This window comes from Fusarium sambucinum, chromosome IV (assembly GCF_050947815.1).
Source record: "Fusarium sambucinum isolate potato_lamoka chromosome IV, whole genome shotgun sequence".
In the NCBI taxonomy this organism is placed as follows: domain Eukaryota; kingdom Fungi; phylum Ascomycota; class Sordariomycetes; order Hypocreales; family Nectriaceae; genus Fusarium; species Fusarium sambucinum.
In genome coordinates, this window is record NC_139291.1 from 6,494,293 (window position 1) to 6,513,866 (window position 19,574).

Below are 19,574 nucleotides of genomic sequence, written 5' to 3' on the forward strand. Positions count from 1 at the left end.
CTACCAACACATTGATGGTAAACTTGGAGGTTATTTCCTTCACATGCAAGGGAGGCTATTTAGCATGTGGTAATCGGTCCTCTTTTATTGAGCCCCGATAATAATGAGGGTCTGATCATTAAAGAAAGCTCCATTGTTGTCGTTTATTAATAAAGAACCGAACATGATGAGCACGGAATGACGATATAGTACATGAGAATTGGAATGAAGTAGTGCGGGGAATAGGAAGGTAGTAAGGTAATGCGAACTGCAGCTCTCTCAAGGTGCATGCTATATGCAGTACTATGCGTGCTGTGCAGTTCTGTAAGAACCTTTTCAGGCACAACAATGCTGATGAAATCAAATCTGAGATGGATGCACTTCGCTTTTCTTCTTTTCATGCAGCCTTTAGACCCTTTAAGTTGACTCATTTTGATTGGCTCTTGTCAACTACAATCTAAACAAGAGATGCGCGTTGTCTTTGGCCAAAAGACATAACCAGATTAACTTGAAGTCGATCAGTAGATCATAGACTATCGTCCACATTCTTTGATTTGGAAACAAAAGAAGAACAAGAACCTTGCGCGTTGACCCTGTTCTGGTCTGGTCCGACCTGGTCTGACCTTGATCCCCGATCCTCGGTCGGTTCGTCGTTTGACTCTTTCTTTTGTCCTTTTTGGCGGCCGTTTTGCCAAAGAGGATGGCGCTTCAGGTCAAGCCCATCCCAGTCAGAATGTCAAAAACGGTTCTTTCTTGGACTTTGAACTGCCTTGGTTTCGCCAGGTAGGCATTCCAACCTGACCAATCATTATTTAAGGAACCCTGTAAAGAACAATGGGCTCGAGCGGGGGGAGGATTATGCTCCGTGATCTTCTCCTGTTACATTTTACCGATATGGATGGATACCCTGGTGGAAGCTTATGCCTGTAGGGTATTGCACAGTACAGAAGCGAGAGTGTGGGAGACCTTTCCATGAGGGATATTGATAAGAAAAGACACGTTGGGCCCTGAGTTGATGAAGAAATAATGTTTGTTAGTATGGATGGATGCATCTGTAGCTTTCGGCATCTCTAACATTAGATCGCGGTTACTATTGAACGTGGCTGGCTGCTGTTCTGATTAAGGCATAGCATGGACAAGGTTGGCGTTCTCGTTTATCTGAAATGCTTTTTTTTTTTTCTTCCTCTCTGACTTTACTTCTATAAGATGGGTTGCCAAGTGCCAGCTGTCAAACGTCAATCTGTGTGCGATATTTGACAAGAGAAATCGATGTACGTAAAAATCATGATGGGTAAAAGTGAAACAAGTCAGATCCTCTACCCGTGATACCGTATGAGTTCACTCCCGTACAGTACAGTATGCACATACCCATGTCTGGTCCATCTTGTGTATCCGTACGTACAGACTTTCGCATCCAAGGTAGGATCGGCACCAAAGCACAATCCCAGTGTCTGATCCGGAAGCAGGACCATCAACATCAGCACAAGCACAAGCACAGCATATTCGCATCGCATCGCCTCTTGACCTCGCATTGTCTCGCATCGCTTCACCTCGGAAGCACCACTTTTTCAGAAATGACACTACTGCGCGGTTATAATGATCAGGTAGCGACAATCCGGAGCAAGGGAGGGTCAGTCCGGAGGTAGGATATGTAGGCAGGTAGGTAAACATGGGACATTATTAGAGCAAAGATCGAGATCTGCTGGTGTCATTATCTCCACTGCCCCTACATGCATACACACGTATCAAGTTTCATACTCTGACTACTGTATGCAGCCCATTAAGGCGCCATCTGGTTATCAATTAATAACGAGGTGCCAAAAGCCGGCCCAAACACACAAAAGAGACCGTGAATACCTACCTGTCAGCATAGCATGATCAGCAACAGGGCCGGTCAGGTTGAACATGTGGTCGCATAATAAATTCATTTGACCTCGAGCTATTTCACCCAGCTCAACATGACATTCTCTTTCCAAGGACTGGCTGGACTGGACGGCCCATTGCATGACCTCTTTTCGCCTCCCCTCAGACAAGACGGGTGAATGTCTCATCGTGAAGCCAGTTATGTGTTTTGGCTGACTTGACTCGACGGCAGAGAGAAACGAGGCTTTTGTCTGTCTCTTTCTCTTTCTGTCTCTTTGTCTCTTTTCTTTCAGTATCCAATCCCCCGCTTCAATCCAGCTCAGTTTCATTCGTATCTCTAAATCTCTTTGTCAGCCAATCAAAGTTTCTGATTGAACGCGCGCTTCGCTTCGCTTCGTTTGAGGTGGTGGTGGAGGTGATGCGATTGCAATCCCGTCTCCATCCATTCAATTCACCTTTTTTCTTCTTTTTTTCGGCCTGATAGCGTTACAATACAGTACGGTCCGCTACAGTTCTGTACGGTACGGTACAGCAGGTGAGACCCCTGTAGATTTCTACGCGTCACACGCCCCTAGTTTTCCCTTCGACCCACACCTCAACTGCTCACCTCGAGTTGAGAGCTCCGTCTTGGGCCTCCCTTTGGTCGGCTCAGGCTTTCTTTCACATCAATCAATCGCCCATTCCCGAAACAAGCAGCTGTACACCCTCACTTTTGTGCTGCACACGCCCTTTCCCATCTGATTATCGTGCTGTACAGTATAGTATCCTGTCCTATCGTTGTGCATCTCGACATCTTCTTGTTCTGTTTCCCCTCCCTCCTCTTCGTCGTGCTCTCTTTCGTCCTCTCTTTTTTTTTTGTTCTCTTCTCTTCCATATTGTCATCACCAGATTTGTTTGACCATCATCCGAGATTTGAGGCTCAGACCTTAAGTGAACTAGACTCTAAAACCATTTCTCCATGACATCAGTCTCGTCTCGCTTTGTCCGTTGACCGATTTGATTGCACTCAACTCAATCTTATACTATCAAGGCAAAAGAGAGACAGTGCTCACGCAGCGTCCCCTCTTTGGCTGTTCCTCGGCGTGTCGTGTCAGCCTGGGCACTCTCCATCCAATCCCTGACGCTGAACCGTTCTGTTCTCATCATCCTCCCTGCGCCCAGTTCAAGAGTCTCCACTACTAGGCCACACACACTGCGGCCAGACGCTACGCTACAGTGCCGTGTTCTGCCTCCGCCCGCCAGCTGTTGCCAGCTGCCAGCTAAAACCCCCCCAATCCAAAGGCCTTAGGTTTCTTTCCCGACCTGCCTGCCCTGCTGCCCGCCCGGTGTGGTCTGGTTTGCGTCTAGGTACCAAACTCACCTCACACCTTGCTTGGCTGCATCATTCAATCATCTCTCTGCTCTCTCCTCCTCAACTTCCTCTCACCCTCACCCTCACCTCAACTCTTACACTTCTACATACTCTTCCGTATTCTTACGACTTTTTTTATTCTATTGCTTATTCCTTTCTCTCTTCACTTTCGATTAATCGACATCTGTTCTCGCCTAATCATTAGAGAGTAAAAGTAATATCCCACTGTACGCATTTTATCGCATCCCGACTCGGCCCTTGTTTGATTCACCAATTGCGCTTGCTACACCGGCTCTCAACTCTCACTCTTACCACATTATCTTTATTGTACATCGTCTTGGCCGGCTTTGCAAGATTTCGCATATATTCTGACGCCGCTCTTGCTCTGTTCATAATCTCCTGTCGACGCGACTTGGACATATATTCCTCGACCGCCTAAACTCGCTTCTATATTCGGACCACTTCTCAGAGACCGTGAACCGTGAACCCCAGATAACTACACCAAAACCAATACCGGCTGCTCGTCCTATTGAGCGCCTAGACCAACCCACGACAGCCCTGTCCAAGCAGGCTCCACTTTCTGCTCTCACTGTTACCTTGAACTTCACGGTCCGTCCATCGTATCCTTGTGAGTAACTAAAGTCCTTTCCTTCCCTTCCCTTGTCGTTTCTTCCCTTACCGTCTTGTCTCGTCATGCACTCTCGTCCTATTAGTCTCTGCCGGTGTCCACTCATTTATTCCCACCTTCGCCGTTATCTTACCGTCATCCCCTTCCACTTCCCGTCCCCGGTATCGACTTACCTTACTAACCTCCATTAAAAGTCCCACGTCTGGTTCAACCTTTTTTTTTTGCTCCGTCTCACCGCGCGACTGTACCCATATTGAGCTTTTTGCTCTTACCACCATGGGCAAACACACGCGTTTTCCCAGTTCATCTGGGCCACTGCAAATATACCAGGACGAGAATGCCACGCCCATGACTAGTCACGCTCCTATGCCATCAGTCTCGAAGCAAGCCCGAAGGCCCCTGACTAGCTCAACCTCAAACCTCGTCTTCAACCCACCCACCGCCTCCCACAATGTGCACTCACCCTACAAGCAGAGACCTGCTTCCGCATCGCAAATACCTTTGGCAACCTCTCAAGGCAACAAATTAAACATGGTCCCCATGGCGCCCCCATCAAGACGAGGCCACTCCACGGATTCCCTGCAAAAGAAGCCTTACCTCTCGAATTTTAAGACGGGTCCTCAAAAGCACGTCCTCGACATGGGCTGGGACTTTGGCAAAGAGAATGTCCACCCACACATTTTCCCAACACCTCCTGCCATTGACATGTCAGTCGAGAATTACTACCAAAAGCCAAACGGAAAGCGCGCTCTCATGGAGGCTGCTCCTATCAGAGATTCCAGATCTACCAAGAAGATAAAATCCGAGCCAATGACTGCGACAGTGGAAACCGCGACAGACGCGACAGTCGTTCCTCCCCACGACTCCTTCCCTCCTATTGTCGATGACGGTAGCAAGCCTGCCCTTAGTTACGCCGACTTGATTGCCATGGCCATCTTCCGATCTCCCAATCGAAAGCTCACGCTCTCTCAGATTTACAATTGGATCAGCGACAACTACTCCTTCTACAGCCCTACCGATGCCGGTTGGCAAAACAGCATTCGACACAATCTAAGTCTACAAAAGGCCTTCATGAAAGTCGAGAGGCCCAAGGACGACCCTGGCAAAGGCCACTACTGGGTCATCAAGCCCGGTTACGAAGCACAATACCTGAACAAGAAGCCCACTCGCAAATCCGCCTCTGGCTCAGACAGCCTTCACGTTATATCGACTCGCCTCGAGCCCTCTCGCCCGGCTTCTGCATCAACCCAGGAACCTACGCTGCCTCCCCCGGTTCCCGTCAGCCAGTCCGCTCTACCACCCCTTCCCACGTCTCAGGCCACCATGTCGATGCCCGTAGATCTTTCATCCGATGCCACGATTCCTGTCTCCGATAACATTGGCCCTGAGGATGTCGCGGACAAGACTGACCTCGATGTTTCTCTCGAATCATATCTCTACTCGCCACTTCCTGCCGCTATGCATTCGTCACCGCCTGTCTCCCGACATGTGGATCATCGAAGCAACACACCCCCTCCGGCTGCCCGAAACCCGACCTCGTCTGTCTCACGATCACACAGGCGCAAATTTGCATCTATGGACGACAGTGGATACATCTCTTCTCTCGAATCATCAGCCATTAGACCCAGTCAGAAGTTTATGCTTACGTCGGAGGCTGACCGCCCACGGAACAAGTCAAGGGGCCGTGCAGAGGAAGAGATTGCTCGTCTTCGAAACTCTTCGCCTTTCAGCCCAAGCAAGACACGCTATCACTCCGTCATGCCACCCGTCTCTTCGTCTCCTCTCCGACCAGCCTACGACAAGCAGATGCTGCCGCCGATTACGCCTATGGTCAAACTAAACCCTCCGCCCCGGCCCCCTCCATCAGCATCTCCCAACACAAATCTTCGAATCCATCGTGACAGAATGCGAAACTTGCTCCAGTCGCCTGAGCGCAAGGTTGGGGGCAATTCTGAATTCACACCATATAGCCCTGCTTTCGATCTGGGCACAGATGCCTACCAATCAGTTTTCGGCGCCTCTATTTTGAGCGATGCGGACTTTACCATCAGCCAGGATCTCGCTGGGTTTGATGGACTTGATGATGCCACCTTTGCGGCCATGAGCTCGGTTGATGCTGGATCTCCCATCAAGCGCACGACCAAGCGCGCTCGACTTGATCGCACCGTGTCTGCATCGGTCCTGGGCGACATCACCAACTCGGCGACCAAGAAGCCTATTGCTTCTGCACCTCTGTTGAGACCCCCGGAGCAGTCTCTCCAATTTGATACACCAAGCAAGGCGTTTGAAGGCCTGAGCTCTCCCAGCAAGATGTTTCAGGAATCGCCCATCCGCAACAATCAGTCTCCCTCCAAGTTCGCCAACTTTTTGAACGTCAACTTGGACAGCAGCGACTGGGCATCATCAGCTCTTCTGGGTCAACTGGAATTTGTACCTCCTAGCCCTGGTGTTTCAACAGATGTGTCTAGTTTCGACATATTCAAGGGTTTTGACAAGATCGGATCGACATCACAGGCAAACAAAAACAACACCTCAAGGAACAACAAGCCCGGATTACCCCGAAGTTTTTCAACACAATTTTAAGACGAAGAAAACTTGATAAAAACGAACGTGGCAAGACGACGAAATAAGCATAATTATGCATGACATTCACGATTTGACGAAAGAAGACAACACGAGCAATTTCTTGGAATGTGGCCTGGTCTACACCCAACCATAACTCGGGGATATTGGGTTGTGTCCGGTATGGACTAGAACAGCGAGACCTGGCTTAAGCCAGGTACTCGGATTGGCTTCACAGCTAGCAGTTGATGAAAGTAATGACTTAAGAGCGCGTTGTGTTTGCTCTCAAGGCTTGGGTTGCGGAACAGGTATTTTTGGGATCTGTGTTTGAGTGCGTTGATGGTTTTATGCTCTTGTTTTACTCTTTTACATTACATTATGTAGCCCTGCGCGGTGTTGGATGGTTCTCTGGGCGGAATGATGGTTAGGTAGGGATTGCGTGCACCTTGCATGTTTGCGCGTTTTTGGTACATGTTCTTGTTTTTTTGGGAAAGCTCAACTTGGGAACGGATAGGCATGGTCAGGACATATGACTACGCACGATAGCTACTATCATACATGGACACAATATTAGTATTTAACATTGTCGCAAACCTGTCGTCACTTCTATTGTGCACACCCCTTATCTGCTCCACGACACAAACAATTCGCTTTCGAGTGTCTGTACTGGTGATTGTGCCGTATCTTGCTCTTGCGCGGCATGCGAGGGTGAAACCTTGAGCGCGGTGGCCTTTGCAATCAACATATCCAACATTAGCCAGAGAAGTTTTTGGTGATTAGCTTTGATAAATGGGTATCAATTATGATAAAAGTCTAAACGCTGATTCCAAACTCCACATACGCCTCAGGTCTATATATCCGCTGGCCCATAACCCCCGAGTCGCTGTTTGCGTAATTGTCAATACGAACAAGACTCAGGCCACCTAGCCCTTATTGAGTTTGATAACAGAGAGCGCCCTAGTCCAATTCTCAGTCTCACTTCTAGCATCCAACGGGTTCCTCAGTATATTCGCATTCGTGTTGCCCAGCCTGTTGCTTCCTTCTGGTCGAGATTAATCTTGTATGGGAACGGGTTCGTCCCTTGGGTGGTGATGGGTGGTATGTGGTCCTTATGAGTGTTTGCGAACGTAACGATCTTCATCGCCGTCGTTAAAAGGGTTTGTTCCATCGCGCGTCGAACTTTGGCCCGCTCTATCTGGTTATTAGTGATATCCTCGTGGGTGAGGCAAGGAGCCTGAAGCGTACCGCTTTCTGTTCTGGGCTCGGCGACGGTTACTTTGATCGTCCAGCATTCCCAGCAAACCTCTTCATCCCCACGAGATAACCAGGCCTTGCGCCGGCGCTTCTCAAAGAACTGCACAACCAACTGTCCGCGCCCGCCGGTCGCGCTCCCACCAGAAGCATTGTTTGTTCCGCCGGATGAGCGCTGTGTGTCTATCTGTCGCTCAAACGCCGCGACGCGCTGCTCTATCATGGTCTCGAGCTCATCGTCGTCCACATAGGGGAGGGTGAGGTCCAGAACTTCACGAGTTTGAGGAACTAGAGGAGGAAAGAATCTGTGAAAGAATATCGTATGAAGTATACCTATAGTAGGCTAGTTAGACTGAGTTCATCATGATAAATCCGTCTTGTTGCGCAGGGCACTGTTGAAGTTGTCACGAGGATGGCGGGGTGGTTTGTCTAGGGTAGGATGACGATCAGGAGACAAGAACCAACCTTTAACGACGTCGCGAACGGAGCGCGGATCGGTAAAAACATCGAGAATAAACTCTGGCGGTTCCTGTTGATCCATGTTGTTTGGGGTGTCGTGTACTTGATTATGCGCTACAAGCATGATTGGTGTGGATGAAAGGAGTTGAAATGGGAGAGTGTGAGTTGGATATCGCAGAGCAGATATTGGACGAGTAATGTTAGATAATAGCCTCCTAAACAACGTCACTGAGCCATATGGGAGGGGCATGGGGTCGCATCCGTCTCCACTCTCCACTTACCCCGTGCTTTATCTTTTCTGCACAGCCACAGACGCCACAAACTGCCTCCACATCGGTCGTGTCTGCCGAAGCCGACCACCGAACACGGGGCATGCCAATCCCATCTTACACTTGATCAAGCCTCCAGATTTGGGGCCGAGGCTCATATTGTGATTGATTGATTGATAGACTGTGCATGGTATTATCCCGAACCTTTTTTCCTCCCCTACTCCGTTATTTTACTAGTACTCCAATCCAACAAACTCAACGACCTTGTCAACGTCCACATGTCCACGTAGCACCCCTTTCCTCGGCGAACCTCAATACACGTTAGAGCCACAGCTACAAGAGCAATTGAACTATCGAATCATCATCATCACTACCTCATCGCGAATACTCCACCACCTCCGTCTGTATCATGTTCACATCCACTCGGCGCTGGTTGCGCAATAACCGGACACCCATCGCTGTTGGCGTGGGCGTCATTGGTGCTGGCTATGTCGCGACTCAATATGTTATCGGCAAGCTCAACGATGCTCGCGAGCGCATGAGCAGCGATCGTATCGCCAAGGAGAAGTAAGTTTTATCCTCCCGGAAGAGAGCCAGAGCCATTATTTACTGACAATTTCCACAGCTTGCGACGTCGCTTCGAACAGAACCAGGAGGATTGTACATTCACCGTCCTGGCTCTCCTGCCTTCTGCAACGACTGCCATTATCGAGGCCATGAACACGGAACAGATCACATTAGAGATTCAGCAGATGAAGGCCACCAAGGCCATAAAGAATGGCGGTAAAGAATCTGCCGCACCACCAAGCCTCGCCGACACAACATTGACAGAGGAGGACGGGAAGAGCATGGCAGGCCAGAGCGAGAGCGGTGTACACCCCAGTCAGATCCCCACGTCCTCACCATTCAACGCTGGTGGTGAGGCGAATAACGAGGCTCCAAAACCACGCAAGACAAAACGACAACTATGGGATGACGTGACTATTAGTGGTGAGTAAGACTTGCGTGCTCCGATTGACGGGCAGCTAATGTGTTAAACAGCCGTGACGCGATCGTTCACTCTGATATATACCCTTGCATTGTTAGCAATGCTGACTCGAGTGCAACTCAACCTATTGGGTCGAAGAAGCTACTTATCGAGCGTGGTGGCCCTTGCAACAGGTGGCCAGCACGGCACCATCAGCCTCGAGAACAACGATGACGATAATACAGAGCAGGCATACGGCAGCGACTTTGATATAAACCGCAAATACCTGACTTTCAGCTGGTGGCTGCTTAACAAGGGCTGGAAGGATCTCATGCACCGAGTCGAGAGTGCTGTGCGCACTGTCTTTGGCAGCCTTAGCCCAAGAGACCTCCTGAGCTTCGAGAGGTTCTCCGAGCTGACGATGGAGGTTAGAAAGCTTGTTGAGGGCTCCACAAACGAGGAGCGCCAAAAGTCTGACTGGCTCAAATTTCTGCTTCCGCCCAAAGATATGGAGGATGAGGTGATCAAAGAATCGGGCATCCTTGATGAAGCAGCTAACCACGACCCTGAACACTCACCAGCTGCGTCGCAGGCAATCCTGAGACGTCTTCTTGATGAGACTGCGGATCTCATTGAATCACCCAGCTTCATACACGTTCTCACTCTGCTCCTCGACGCTGGCTTCTCATATCTGACGGACAATAAGCTTGCTACTGCAGCATTCGAGCTCCCGGCCTCTGATGGAATGGTAACCCCTGAGCTCAAGGATCAGCAGCGCTCCAAGGTGATTTTGCTGCCTAAGATCATGTCAGTGTTGACGCGACAAGCTCACGTCATTGGTGACGGAATGCCAAATGAGTATCTCCAGAAGATGGAAACTGTCCGTGATCTCGAGGCTTTTGCCGCTGTCGTGTATTCAAGCAACTGGGAACAAGAGATTCGCACCGACGATGATCTCATGGCCAGCGCCGTTGATCTTGGTGCTCCGCAAATCAGTGGAAAAACAACGCAACCACAAACTCAAAACCAGACGCAGGGCGAAGCAAGCATGGTTGTGGTCGATTCGCAAGGGGGTTTCGAGAGCGCATGGGGACGAGCAATGGATAACAACTCGTAAGGCGTATTTTGGTTGTGCAGCTACATAACGCATAGGGGAGTCATGGCAGGGTCATCATGGGAATTGTAAGGGTATGGATATCAATGATCAGCATAATTTTGGGATGCATTTGAATCACCGACATAAAACACATATCGTATGCTATTTAGAAGCGGCGGGTATTCGTTTAGTCTAGTCGAGTTCGAGGGATGTGGTTAACGCATCGGCTCGTGTATTATTTATGCCGGAATTGGCGTTGGGTATAGTCTCTTCTCTTTCTGCTTCCGTACGCCTACTCTGCCGACGCCATGAGGCGTGGTTGCTCGTTGTGATGCGAACCGACAATACTGTGTAGACCAAAACCCTGCTTGACACCAGGAAACATGGTCATGTCGTCCCTGGATTCGACTCTTCTCCTATCCTGGGAGATGGCGTTGGATAATAGTGGTCTTGGACACGCATATGCGTTCTTCAGACCACAGTATCCGCATGAGGCAGGCGGCTTCTCTCGAACTACCTGGTTGTTGGCGCTGCAAAAGCATTGCTTTAGCGATGATCTGACTATATGTACTTTTCACATTAAGCCCCTGATGAACTGATCGAGGCCGAGTTCAAAGAGCTCGTTCTTGACACCTTCGCCTTTCTTGTGCTCTACTGGCGCCAAAGGGTTTTTGACCACTAAATACGGTGATTAGTCTCATCCTATAAATGGTGTAAACGGTTGAAAATACCATATTCAACCCAGAGGTTGATATATATTTGGTGTAGTACATTGCGCATGCTCAGTGTTGCTGTGTCTGTCAAGATAACGAATCTTAGGTTCGCAGGTGTCTCGTAAAAGTGAAGCTTGTACTGAGCAGTTCGGTAGCTGATGAATGCGTCGTCATCACCGCCGAGCTTTCGAACCATATTGCGTAGGGAGAAGACGGTTCCGAACAAGAGTTTTGCGTCGTCGGAGGATGTCGTGGGTGCGGCGGTTTCGGAGCCTGCAGACGATGGTAACCATGACTTGGAGTAGACGCACTCGGCTGTAAAGAGAACAGGTTGTTAGCTGAGAGGTTTGTGAGAATTGGAAAAGGGGTATTGTTTACTATGTCGGTCGAAGATGTGGAATGAATAGACAACCATGATGGTGGTTCAAAGGGGTTCAAGGTCGACGTGGAAGGTTGTTGAACGGCAATGAGACTGGTGCCTTGCGCATAAGAAACGGGGAGAAGAAGATGGGGTTTCCGTAGTTGGCTGAATTAAGATGCGCCGGATTGGGTTATAAATCGGGTTCAATTAAACAGTGTCGAGGTGGATGGAATGCGATGCGATGCGATGTGATAGTACTATGGAAGGTTGGTAGAGAGTACAGGTACAGACACAGACAAGACAACCTGGGTCATGATGGGCTGTCACCCACTGAGGCTCAATTCACTGTGGCTGGTCGGGCTAGGAATAGGAAGTGAAAGCTTTGGCGGGGCAGCCACTGACATGGTCCTGGAAGCTCGGTACTTTCAGCTGGAACTGTCCATCGTCTAGCGCATCATAGCATCAGGGCTGACTGACTGTAAGCGGGCAGCCAAGGCTCACAGCTGGAGACATAGGCTTATTAGATTCCTTCCTTCTTTCCATCATCACAATCACATGTACAGATGATCCGAAATTGCTGTGTCAGCCTCGTTATTTATCCTTAAACAACGGCATTCTTCCCCTTCCACAGCAGAATTTCCAACGTAAAAGTTCAAACCCCAATTCGCAAAGGATCCATTGATTGCGGGGCAGTTCAATCTAACCTGTCAATTCAATCCAGCCCAATCGCATCGCATCGCAAGAACTGAACCAGGTAGTCTATCCAGTACCCAATCTTGCTCTCGTTGTTTGGTCTTACAGTATAATTCAGCATGGACACGCCTGAGCCAGCGACTCATCCAGAGATGAGGCCTTCGTTCACTTTCCCTTCGCTTCAAGTGAGAGTTGACCAACATGACGACGCTTCCGATAACAGGCCTCCGCCGCCCCTCACTCATCATCTGCAAGTTAACCCAAAGGTAGAATCTGAATGCGCCCAGCTGACAATGTAACCGATAACAGAACAGAACCAACAGAGGTTCTCCATTTCTCAAGCCCTCTTAGACATCACAAGCGAACCCCAAGCGCTCATCGACAAGTCAAGGTATGAACCAATGGCAACACCTCAAGTAGACCTCACATAGTTGACCAGCACTCTTAGGAAACTCTTGATGCGCAAACTCAGTTTGGGGACGAAGATGCTGATGGTGCCTCTCACCACCGAGTAAACCAGTACACAATCCTGGAGGAAATCGGTAGGGGCTCTTATGGCGCAGTTCATCTTGCCAAAGACCAGTTCGGCCAGGAATACGTGAGCATCAAACCTTGTACATCCCAGACATATTGTCTTTCGGCTCACAAGTTTAGGCCGTTAAAGAGTTCTCCAAAGCTCGTCTTCGAAAACGCCTTCAATCAACCATCCTCAGACAAGGTCCTCGAGGTCCGAGGCGCATGGGTCCTGGTGGTGGAGGTCCCTTCAACGCTACTCCCCGCCTCGTAAATGATACTAATGATGCGTTGCACCTCATACGGGAAGAAATTGCGATCATGAAGAAGCTCAACCACCCTAATCTTGTCCAGCTTTACGAGGTTCTGGATGATCCCGAGGAGGACTCCATCTACATGGTCCTCGAGATGTGCCGGAAGGGTGTCGTAATGAAAGTTGGCTTGGATGAGCAGGCTGAACCTTATTCAGAGGAGAATTGTCGCTACTGGTTCAGAGATCTGATATTAGCCATTGAATACTGTGAGTATCATCAGATCAAACCCACTCCTTCAGAGGGCTAACGTAATGGCTTGAAGTACATGCGCAGGGTGTTATCCATAGGGACATTAAACCAGACAATCTGCTGGTGTCCAATGACGATGTGCTAAAGGTTGTTGACTTTGGGGTTTCCGAGATGTTTGAGAAACCAGACAACATGAGAACAGCAAAATCTGCAGGCTCTCCGGCATTCCTGCCCCCCGAACTCTGCGGTAAGCATGGGGATGTGTCTGGAACTGCTGCTGATATCTGGTCAATGGGGGTTTCACTCTACTGTCTAAAGTATGGGCGTATTCCTTTCAACCGCGATGGTGTTTTGGACATGTACGATGCCATTCGGTCTGACGAACCCTCTCTCCCCGAAGATGAGAACCCAGACTTTGTCAATCTCATGCACACAATTCTCACTAAAGATCCAGAACAGCGCATAACCATGGACAAGCTCCGAGTAAGCTGCGCAACTCGTTAAAGCACTGAGATTATGACAATTGACGTTGAAATAGGAGCACCCATGGGTCACCAAGAAAGGCACAGACTACTTGCTTTCTGCCGAGGAGAACTGCGTCAACATGGTAGAACCACCTAATGAGCTTGAAGTTAACCGTGCTTTCACCCGTAAGATGAACCACCTCCTCTGTGTTATGAAAGTCATCCACCGCTTCAAGTCAATTTTGGCCAGGCATCGCGCCAGATCCAACACTAGCACTCCGAAGCAAAACCGTGGCTCGTTTGATGCGTCGGAGGAAAAGGCCAAGGCTGAGGTGATTGAGGCATTGCTTTTCCGGAGACGAACTTTCCAGGCGCAGAAACAAAAGCCGAGTGCCAATAATGGGACGCCCCCAGCACAAGAACTTGATACACAAAACACTACGCCGTTCCTTGGTATCGGCACCGGAACGATGGACGAGTTTGCCTCCAACGAGGCTACTCCAGATATGGTATCCGACTCGCCAACAGCAGTTGACTTTAACGTTTATGACCGAGCGTATGAAACGGCGATCGAGAGCATCACCTCCAACCCGAATGTCTCTACACACAGGCCAACAGTATACCTGACCAAGTTCGTTCAGGACACAGAGAATCTGAAAGGTGTTTCTGAGCTGGTCAAAGACGATGATACTGCCAAACACTCACATGATCCACAGACGTCGAGCTCGACAGGCTCGGCTCCTAATCTGATCACCAACCTAACTTCCAAGCTGGGCCTCTCGGATAATCAATTGGACAAGAGTGAAACCTAATTCTGGATATTTAATTGTATCCGGCAACGGATTCAAAGGTTGGGAAGCACGAGCGAGGCAATGGCGTTGAGACGGGGTTTGGAAAGAGTATTGGTGGGCATTCTTGAAAGAAAGAAACGCGTAAAACATAAATACAAAACTTGCGCAACGCAGTGTGTCTGTTACATGTATCGTTGATAGGATAATTGATATGCATATAGTGTATTATGAATAAGCCCGTATGCTCAAGTCCATCACAAGTGACTCTAGGTAATAGAGAGGCTGGTCTTCAAGCTTTAGGGTATAAAAATAAACCTCAAAGCCTAGTAAATAGCATAAACAGATATGTCGTATCTTATGCTTCTAGCGACCAAATTTTCCGATACCCGGAGAACCAAGCATGATACGTTGTCAGGATAGTTGTTAGGAGAGAATTGCCTAAACTTGGAATATCCTCTAAACACTTACCGCTCAAAATCGATATACCGTCCCGTTAGAAAGAGCCAAGACCATTTGCGACAACGGGAGGTTGTTCCGCAGACGGGATATAAGATTCGGGTCGTCTCCCTTCCCATGCATATGTGGGTCGGTCTGTATATAAAGGCACCAGGAACACCCGACGCCACGTGGGAAACGTTGCTCAAGGTGTCACTATACATGAAGAGTACCTACTATCAAAGCTCAGCCGCCTGCAAAGGTCGTGATCAGCGGCTACCAACGAGCTGTGGTGAGACACAATTGGGTGTGCAGCATGGGTCTGGCAGGGTCAAGATGAAAACTTCGATAAGCTTGTATATAGCTTGTCTAGCTTGTGTGGGCCACAAGGATAGCTTTCGGGAACAGGACCGGGGGTTGATATGATGGGTGTCAAGTGTAAGCCAGTAGACTCTTAGCGATAGACCACGAGCAGGCAAGGTGTATACATTTTCCTGTCGGTGTGTAAGCAAACGGCTTGTTGATCGAGACAAGACGGTGTGATGCCTGGTAGGTCCGAGTAACCAACCGTAAGGTTACGAGGTGACATGATATCTCACAAGCATTGTCATGCTACAATCTCTGCTTTGTGCAAATGTCGCGATATGGTGGACGAGGGTCAAGCGGTGAAGGGTTTGCCTACCACAAGCCATCTTTCTTTAGCGATACGTCCCTGGGGATGAGAGACATGTGCATTGCCTTTTCTGACTTGGACCGCATAACGCAAGGCCCTACCTCGAACCGTGCTTAAGCGACAACACTTGCGCTTGCGTTCAAATAGAACATCCCTATATGCGATAAGGTTGACAACAATAATCAGCAAGGACGAAGACGAAACAACCATGAGATATCAGCGTGTCGATCGATCAAGTCGTTAATAAGTTGGATCGATACAGAGTAGTGGAGTTCAAATTGTCGGTGCTCAGCATAAGTGAACTATCCAATAGCCGATTAGTTCTATGGACATTGCACGGCGAAGAAAGATTCAGGAGGCAAAGTTGTGTGATTTTACATATTGAATATCAACTCTTTCGCAATTCGGAACTTGTTATTATTACTGCATGTAGACAAAAGGTTATTTTTTAAGATATTGCGACCGAATGATAATTGGCCAGTGATGTGGGGCTACTGCGGCGGCACGCAGTGCGCTAACGCGGTAAATCACGTGCTAGGATTCGCATCATCTCGGAAAAATGAATATCAAGACATCAAATTCAAAAATCAATCACTCGATCAAAAGAATGGCAAAAGACATTCTGTAAGCCATCGATTACGTCAGTCCGGCTTGTTCTGTTGGAGTAATTACTGAGCTGGTGAGTTCGAGACTGTACCTCATAGATGAGGTAAGAGTTATGGAGCTAACTGGGCTCCACCACGAGCTTCGAGGTGCAACTACAGGGTTAGTAATCCTGGCTTCAGTCTTTGGCCGGGGACACAGTTTCTAAGCAGGAGGCCTCTTGAACTTGATTAGCAGATCTTGTAAAAGAGGTAATTTGCTGTCAGAGCTAACTCGTTAAAGTATTGGCGAGTACCGACAAACTCCATGGCTCCGTGGAAGTGAGGTTCCTTGTAGTCTCGAGGGTTGGAGGAGCGGGGGCTGTGCCGCTGAGCATATACGTGAACAGTACATATACACAAACGCAAGTAGAAAGAGATGTTCGCGCAAAAAGAGCAAAGACATCAGCAGATCGTGCCACTTCATCGCGCTTTGTGCGGATGCATGGAAACACCTCACAGTGTGCAGTATCATGGTTCATCTCGTGTATTGTAACCAGGATGTGAAATCGAATTGGTAAAATAATGAACAATGACTATGTAGGAATTCTCAATTCTATCTAGCTCTGTTTGCTGTGGGTGGTCCCTCGAATTCACCAGCTTTGGCGCTGGTGTGCACAGTTTTGATATGCATTAGTGGTTGCGATGCTTGCGTTACATGGCTAGGTACAATGAAGCACGTATTTCGAGGACACAAACTGTTCGTCGAGTGGCTGCATCGTAGGATCTTGGACCGGGCCGTGATCTAGACTCTTGTCCGTTGTTCAATAATCAATGCAGCTACAGCTATGCATTGGCCTGCGAATCCCACTGACCCATAGGAGTGAGGAGCTAACTAACCAATCTAGTTAGGTGTAAGAAACCAAGGGTTTGACAGACAAGCTGCTGTAACCGTTACTTAGATGAAAGGGATAAAAACCCAAGTGAGGATCTGCCTACCCCGGAGGTGGCACCTACCTACCTGAGAAGGTACCTAGTCGTGGGAAAAGCTTTGGACCATCTTTACTTTCTTGTTGAAATTGATACATTCAACACATCATCAAAAGCTACCTCTAGTACCTCGTCGATACGTAAAGGGAGCTCTCGACCCATCTCCTGCTACTTCATGTTGCATTCATTCAGGCGAAGTATCATTGATGCCTGGTTCCTAACCTTGAAGATTCCTGTCAAAGCTAAAACAGTCTGTGTCCAATCTTCAAAACGACAATCGATTTCATGATCATCATGATAAATCCCGGGCTTGTTCTTCCTCATAAGGGAGGGCATGTGTGCTCTACAGGGGTATCAACAAAGTCCAATGCCAATGCTGTAGGGCCAGCCAATGATCTTCCAACCATTACTTGGCGAGGTGAACTTTGAACACTGGGCGTTCAAAGCGCAAGCCTCTCTGTTGATGAAGGGATACGTCGAGGCTGGTGGCTGTACGGTTTAAGTAATTACAAAGACAAAAAGGTGAGACTTTAACATTTTCTGTTTTTACTTGCCGTTGAAACCTGCAAGACAGATGAATTATGAATGCTAATGCATCAGTTGATGCAGGTATTGAGTACCTACAGTACGTTGGACTCCATGAACTTGTGTCTTGGCGCTCGAAAGTCGAGTAGCAAATTCAGCTCTGGTATCAAAATATGCAGAAAGTTGGGAACAAGTGTTATTGTTGGTGAGTTCTCCCAACAATCAGTTGTGAAATAAGGCAATGGGCTATGCTATGCAGTCCTTACAACAAGCTTGCCCTCATTAAAGATGAACTTGAAAGATACATCCGTTACTTACACCTCCACAATTCCGGTATCCTTGCCTAGCCGGATCTCTTCCTAGCCATGCGCTATTTCTTGGCACTTCTGTCAGTGGAGTAGGCTGGGGACGGCACGATGTTCAAGGATATCATATTCAATAAACCATCAAACGCACAAACCAGATCTGTTCGGTAATTATCCTTCTCACGTTACGACAAAGCCTATCGTGACACCACCTGCTGTAAAAAGTCCCCATGCAACATCATGATATTTGCTGATTGATGTTCCGTTCGCTTTAGCTTGTGTACGAGTACGGCAGTCTATTACAAGACACCTGCAGCTTTTGGTCAGGCAGATATTGATGGCACATGTCAATGGGCTGGAAGTAACAGCGGTTTCCTGAAGAAAACAAGCTGAGGCTGTGGTCCAAACCGCCACTGCATTCACGCCCAATGTGATAATCCAGCTTGGTAATCGATGCGCCAAGTAGGAGCATGACCAGCGGCTCTTCCTTTTCCATGTGAGACAACTTCTGAGTTGTGCATATTAACGGCATATGGCCCATGTTGTTGGGGATTTGTTTGCAGGCAGTCTTATTATTCACCGTACAAAAGCCAAACAGGTCACCCCCGATGCATCTCAGGGAATTAACGAGACGGAGCAGTCAGTCCAACACTGGAGGGGGTATCCACAGAGATGGACCACACCGCATCGACTGCTAGGGTGGCATTGCTGCTCTGCTTTGACTCTACTTTGAGCTGGAGCATGACAACTAGTCTAGAGGCCGAAGCACAAGAGAGGGAGAGTCATCATAGCTGATTATGTGGGTTATCTAGCTACCGTCGAGTGTATTGAGCTACTATTGATTCTATCGTATCTTCGCTGGGACCGGGTCACTATTTTACCGGTTCTGTGTTCCTAGATCTGCCGTCATACATTTAGGCACTCTCCTCGGTATTCCGGATTGGCTCACTGCTCTACGTCACCGCCTTGCGTTTTACAAGATGCAGTTTTCATGCAGATATGATACTGAGCATGAGTGTAGGATCCTGCATGAATCTATCAGAAGTACATGACCACATTCCAGAGATTTGTTCGGGGGTTGGGAGAAGTTCTGTGGTTTTTTATTTTTTATTCTCATTCAATTAGTCTATTTGGTATAGAAGTCTGGCCCATGCACTCTGTACTAGAGGGTACTCCATACTTGGACATACCTCATTAACATCCCTGTTGGATGACAGGTGGGGCTCATGGTAGCCAGTCTGAGGTATCTTTCCATCTTCAATCAGCTCTAAAGAGACCTTGTGGATCCAGTCTGGGCCTCGTTGAGAGTAGCATTTAGCTTGGGGGAAAGTTCCCTCTCTGGTACCTGGACCTCATGACACTATCATGACTACTCCCTCCTCGGAGTAGCGCTGCTGGCCCCTCCTTTCGTAAAAGGGCATTTGACGAGGGCCAGGCCAGGGCTCGTTTCGTTCACGTTCACACATGGGTCGGAAAACCCTTGACTCGGAAATAAGTGAGTGAAGTGACAAGAGGATTGGATGATCAATTCTCATTGTACTGAAAAAAACATGTCCTTCTGACCCTCCAGCTTCGGCTGGGGTGCAGTAATGGAAAACAATG

The 19,574-nt window shown here is 48.5% G+C and overlaps 5 protein-coding genes across 5 annotated transcripts; 3 read left to right on the forward strand and 2 right to left on the reverse strand.

Moving 5' to 3' along the window:
• Positions 1 to 4,097: 4,097 nt before the first annotated feature.
• FSST1_002125 (forkhead box transcription factor) lies at positions 4,098 to 6,404 on the forward strand (the record flags this gene model as incomplete). The annotated part of the gene is made up of 1 exon (XM_083228083.1): positions 4,098 to 6,404. The coding sequence occupies one exon, from the start codon at positions 4,098 to 4,100 to the stop codon at positions 6,402 to 6,404; it is 2,307 nt and encodes a 768-aa protein (XP_083092307.1).
• A 979-nt stretch (positions 6,405 to 7,383) lies between these two features.
• On the reverse strand, positions 7,384 to 8,217 carry FSST1_002126 (autophagy-related protein 101; the record flags this gene model as incomplete). Its single annotated transcript, XM_083228084.1, has 3 exons — positions 7,384 to 7,574; positions 7,629 to 7,967; positions 8,100 to 8,217. The coding sequence occupies 3 exons, from the start codon at positions 8,215 to 8,217 to the stop codon at positions 7,384 to 7,386; spliced, it is 648 nt and encodes a 215-aa protein (XP_083092308.1).
• A 554-nt stretch (positions 8,218 to 8,771) lies between these two features.
• Positions 8,772 to 10,446, forward strand: FSST1_002127 (Peroxin-3; the record flags this gene model as incomplete). The annotated part of the gene is made up of 3 exons (XM_083228085.1): positions 8,772 to 8,929; positions 8,988 to 9,352; positions 9,404 to 10,446. The coding sequence occupies 3 exons, from the start codon at positions 8,772 to 8,774 to the stop codon at positions 10,444 to 10,446; spliced, it is 1,566 nt and encodes a 521-aa protein (XP_083092309.1).
• A 553-nt stretch (positions 10,447 to 10,999) lies between these two features.
• On the reverse strand, positions 11,000 to 11,553 carry FSST1_002128 (TRAPP subunit BET5; the record flags this gene model as incomplete). The annotated part of the gene is made up of 3 exons (XM_083228087.1): positions 11,000 to 11,103; positions 11,157 to 11,453; positions 11,517 to 11,553. 3 exons carry the CDS (start codon positions 11,551 to 11,553, stop codon positions 11,000 to 11,002), a joined length of 438 nt encoding a protein of 145 aa, XP_083092310.1.
• Positions 11,554 to 12,311: 758 nt separating this feature from the next.
• On the forward strand, positions 12,312 to 14,484 carry FSST1_002129 (kinase-like domain-containing protein; the record flags this gene model as incomplete). Its single annotated transcript, XM_083228088.1, has 6 exons — positions 12,312 to 12,487; positions 12,544 to 12,583; positions 12,641 to 12,790; positions 12,847 to 13,225; positions 13,282 to 13,691; positions 13,747 to 14,484. 6 exons carry the CDS (start codon positions 12,312 to 12,314, stop codon positions 14,482 to 14,484), a joined length of 1,893 nt encoding a protein of 630 aa, XP_083092311.1.
• Positions 14,485 to 19,574: the final 5,090 nt, after the last annotated feature.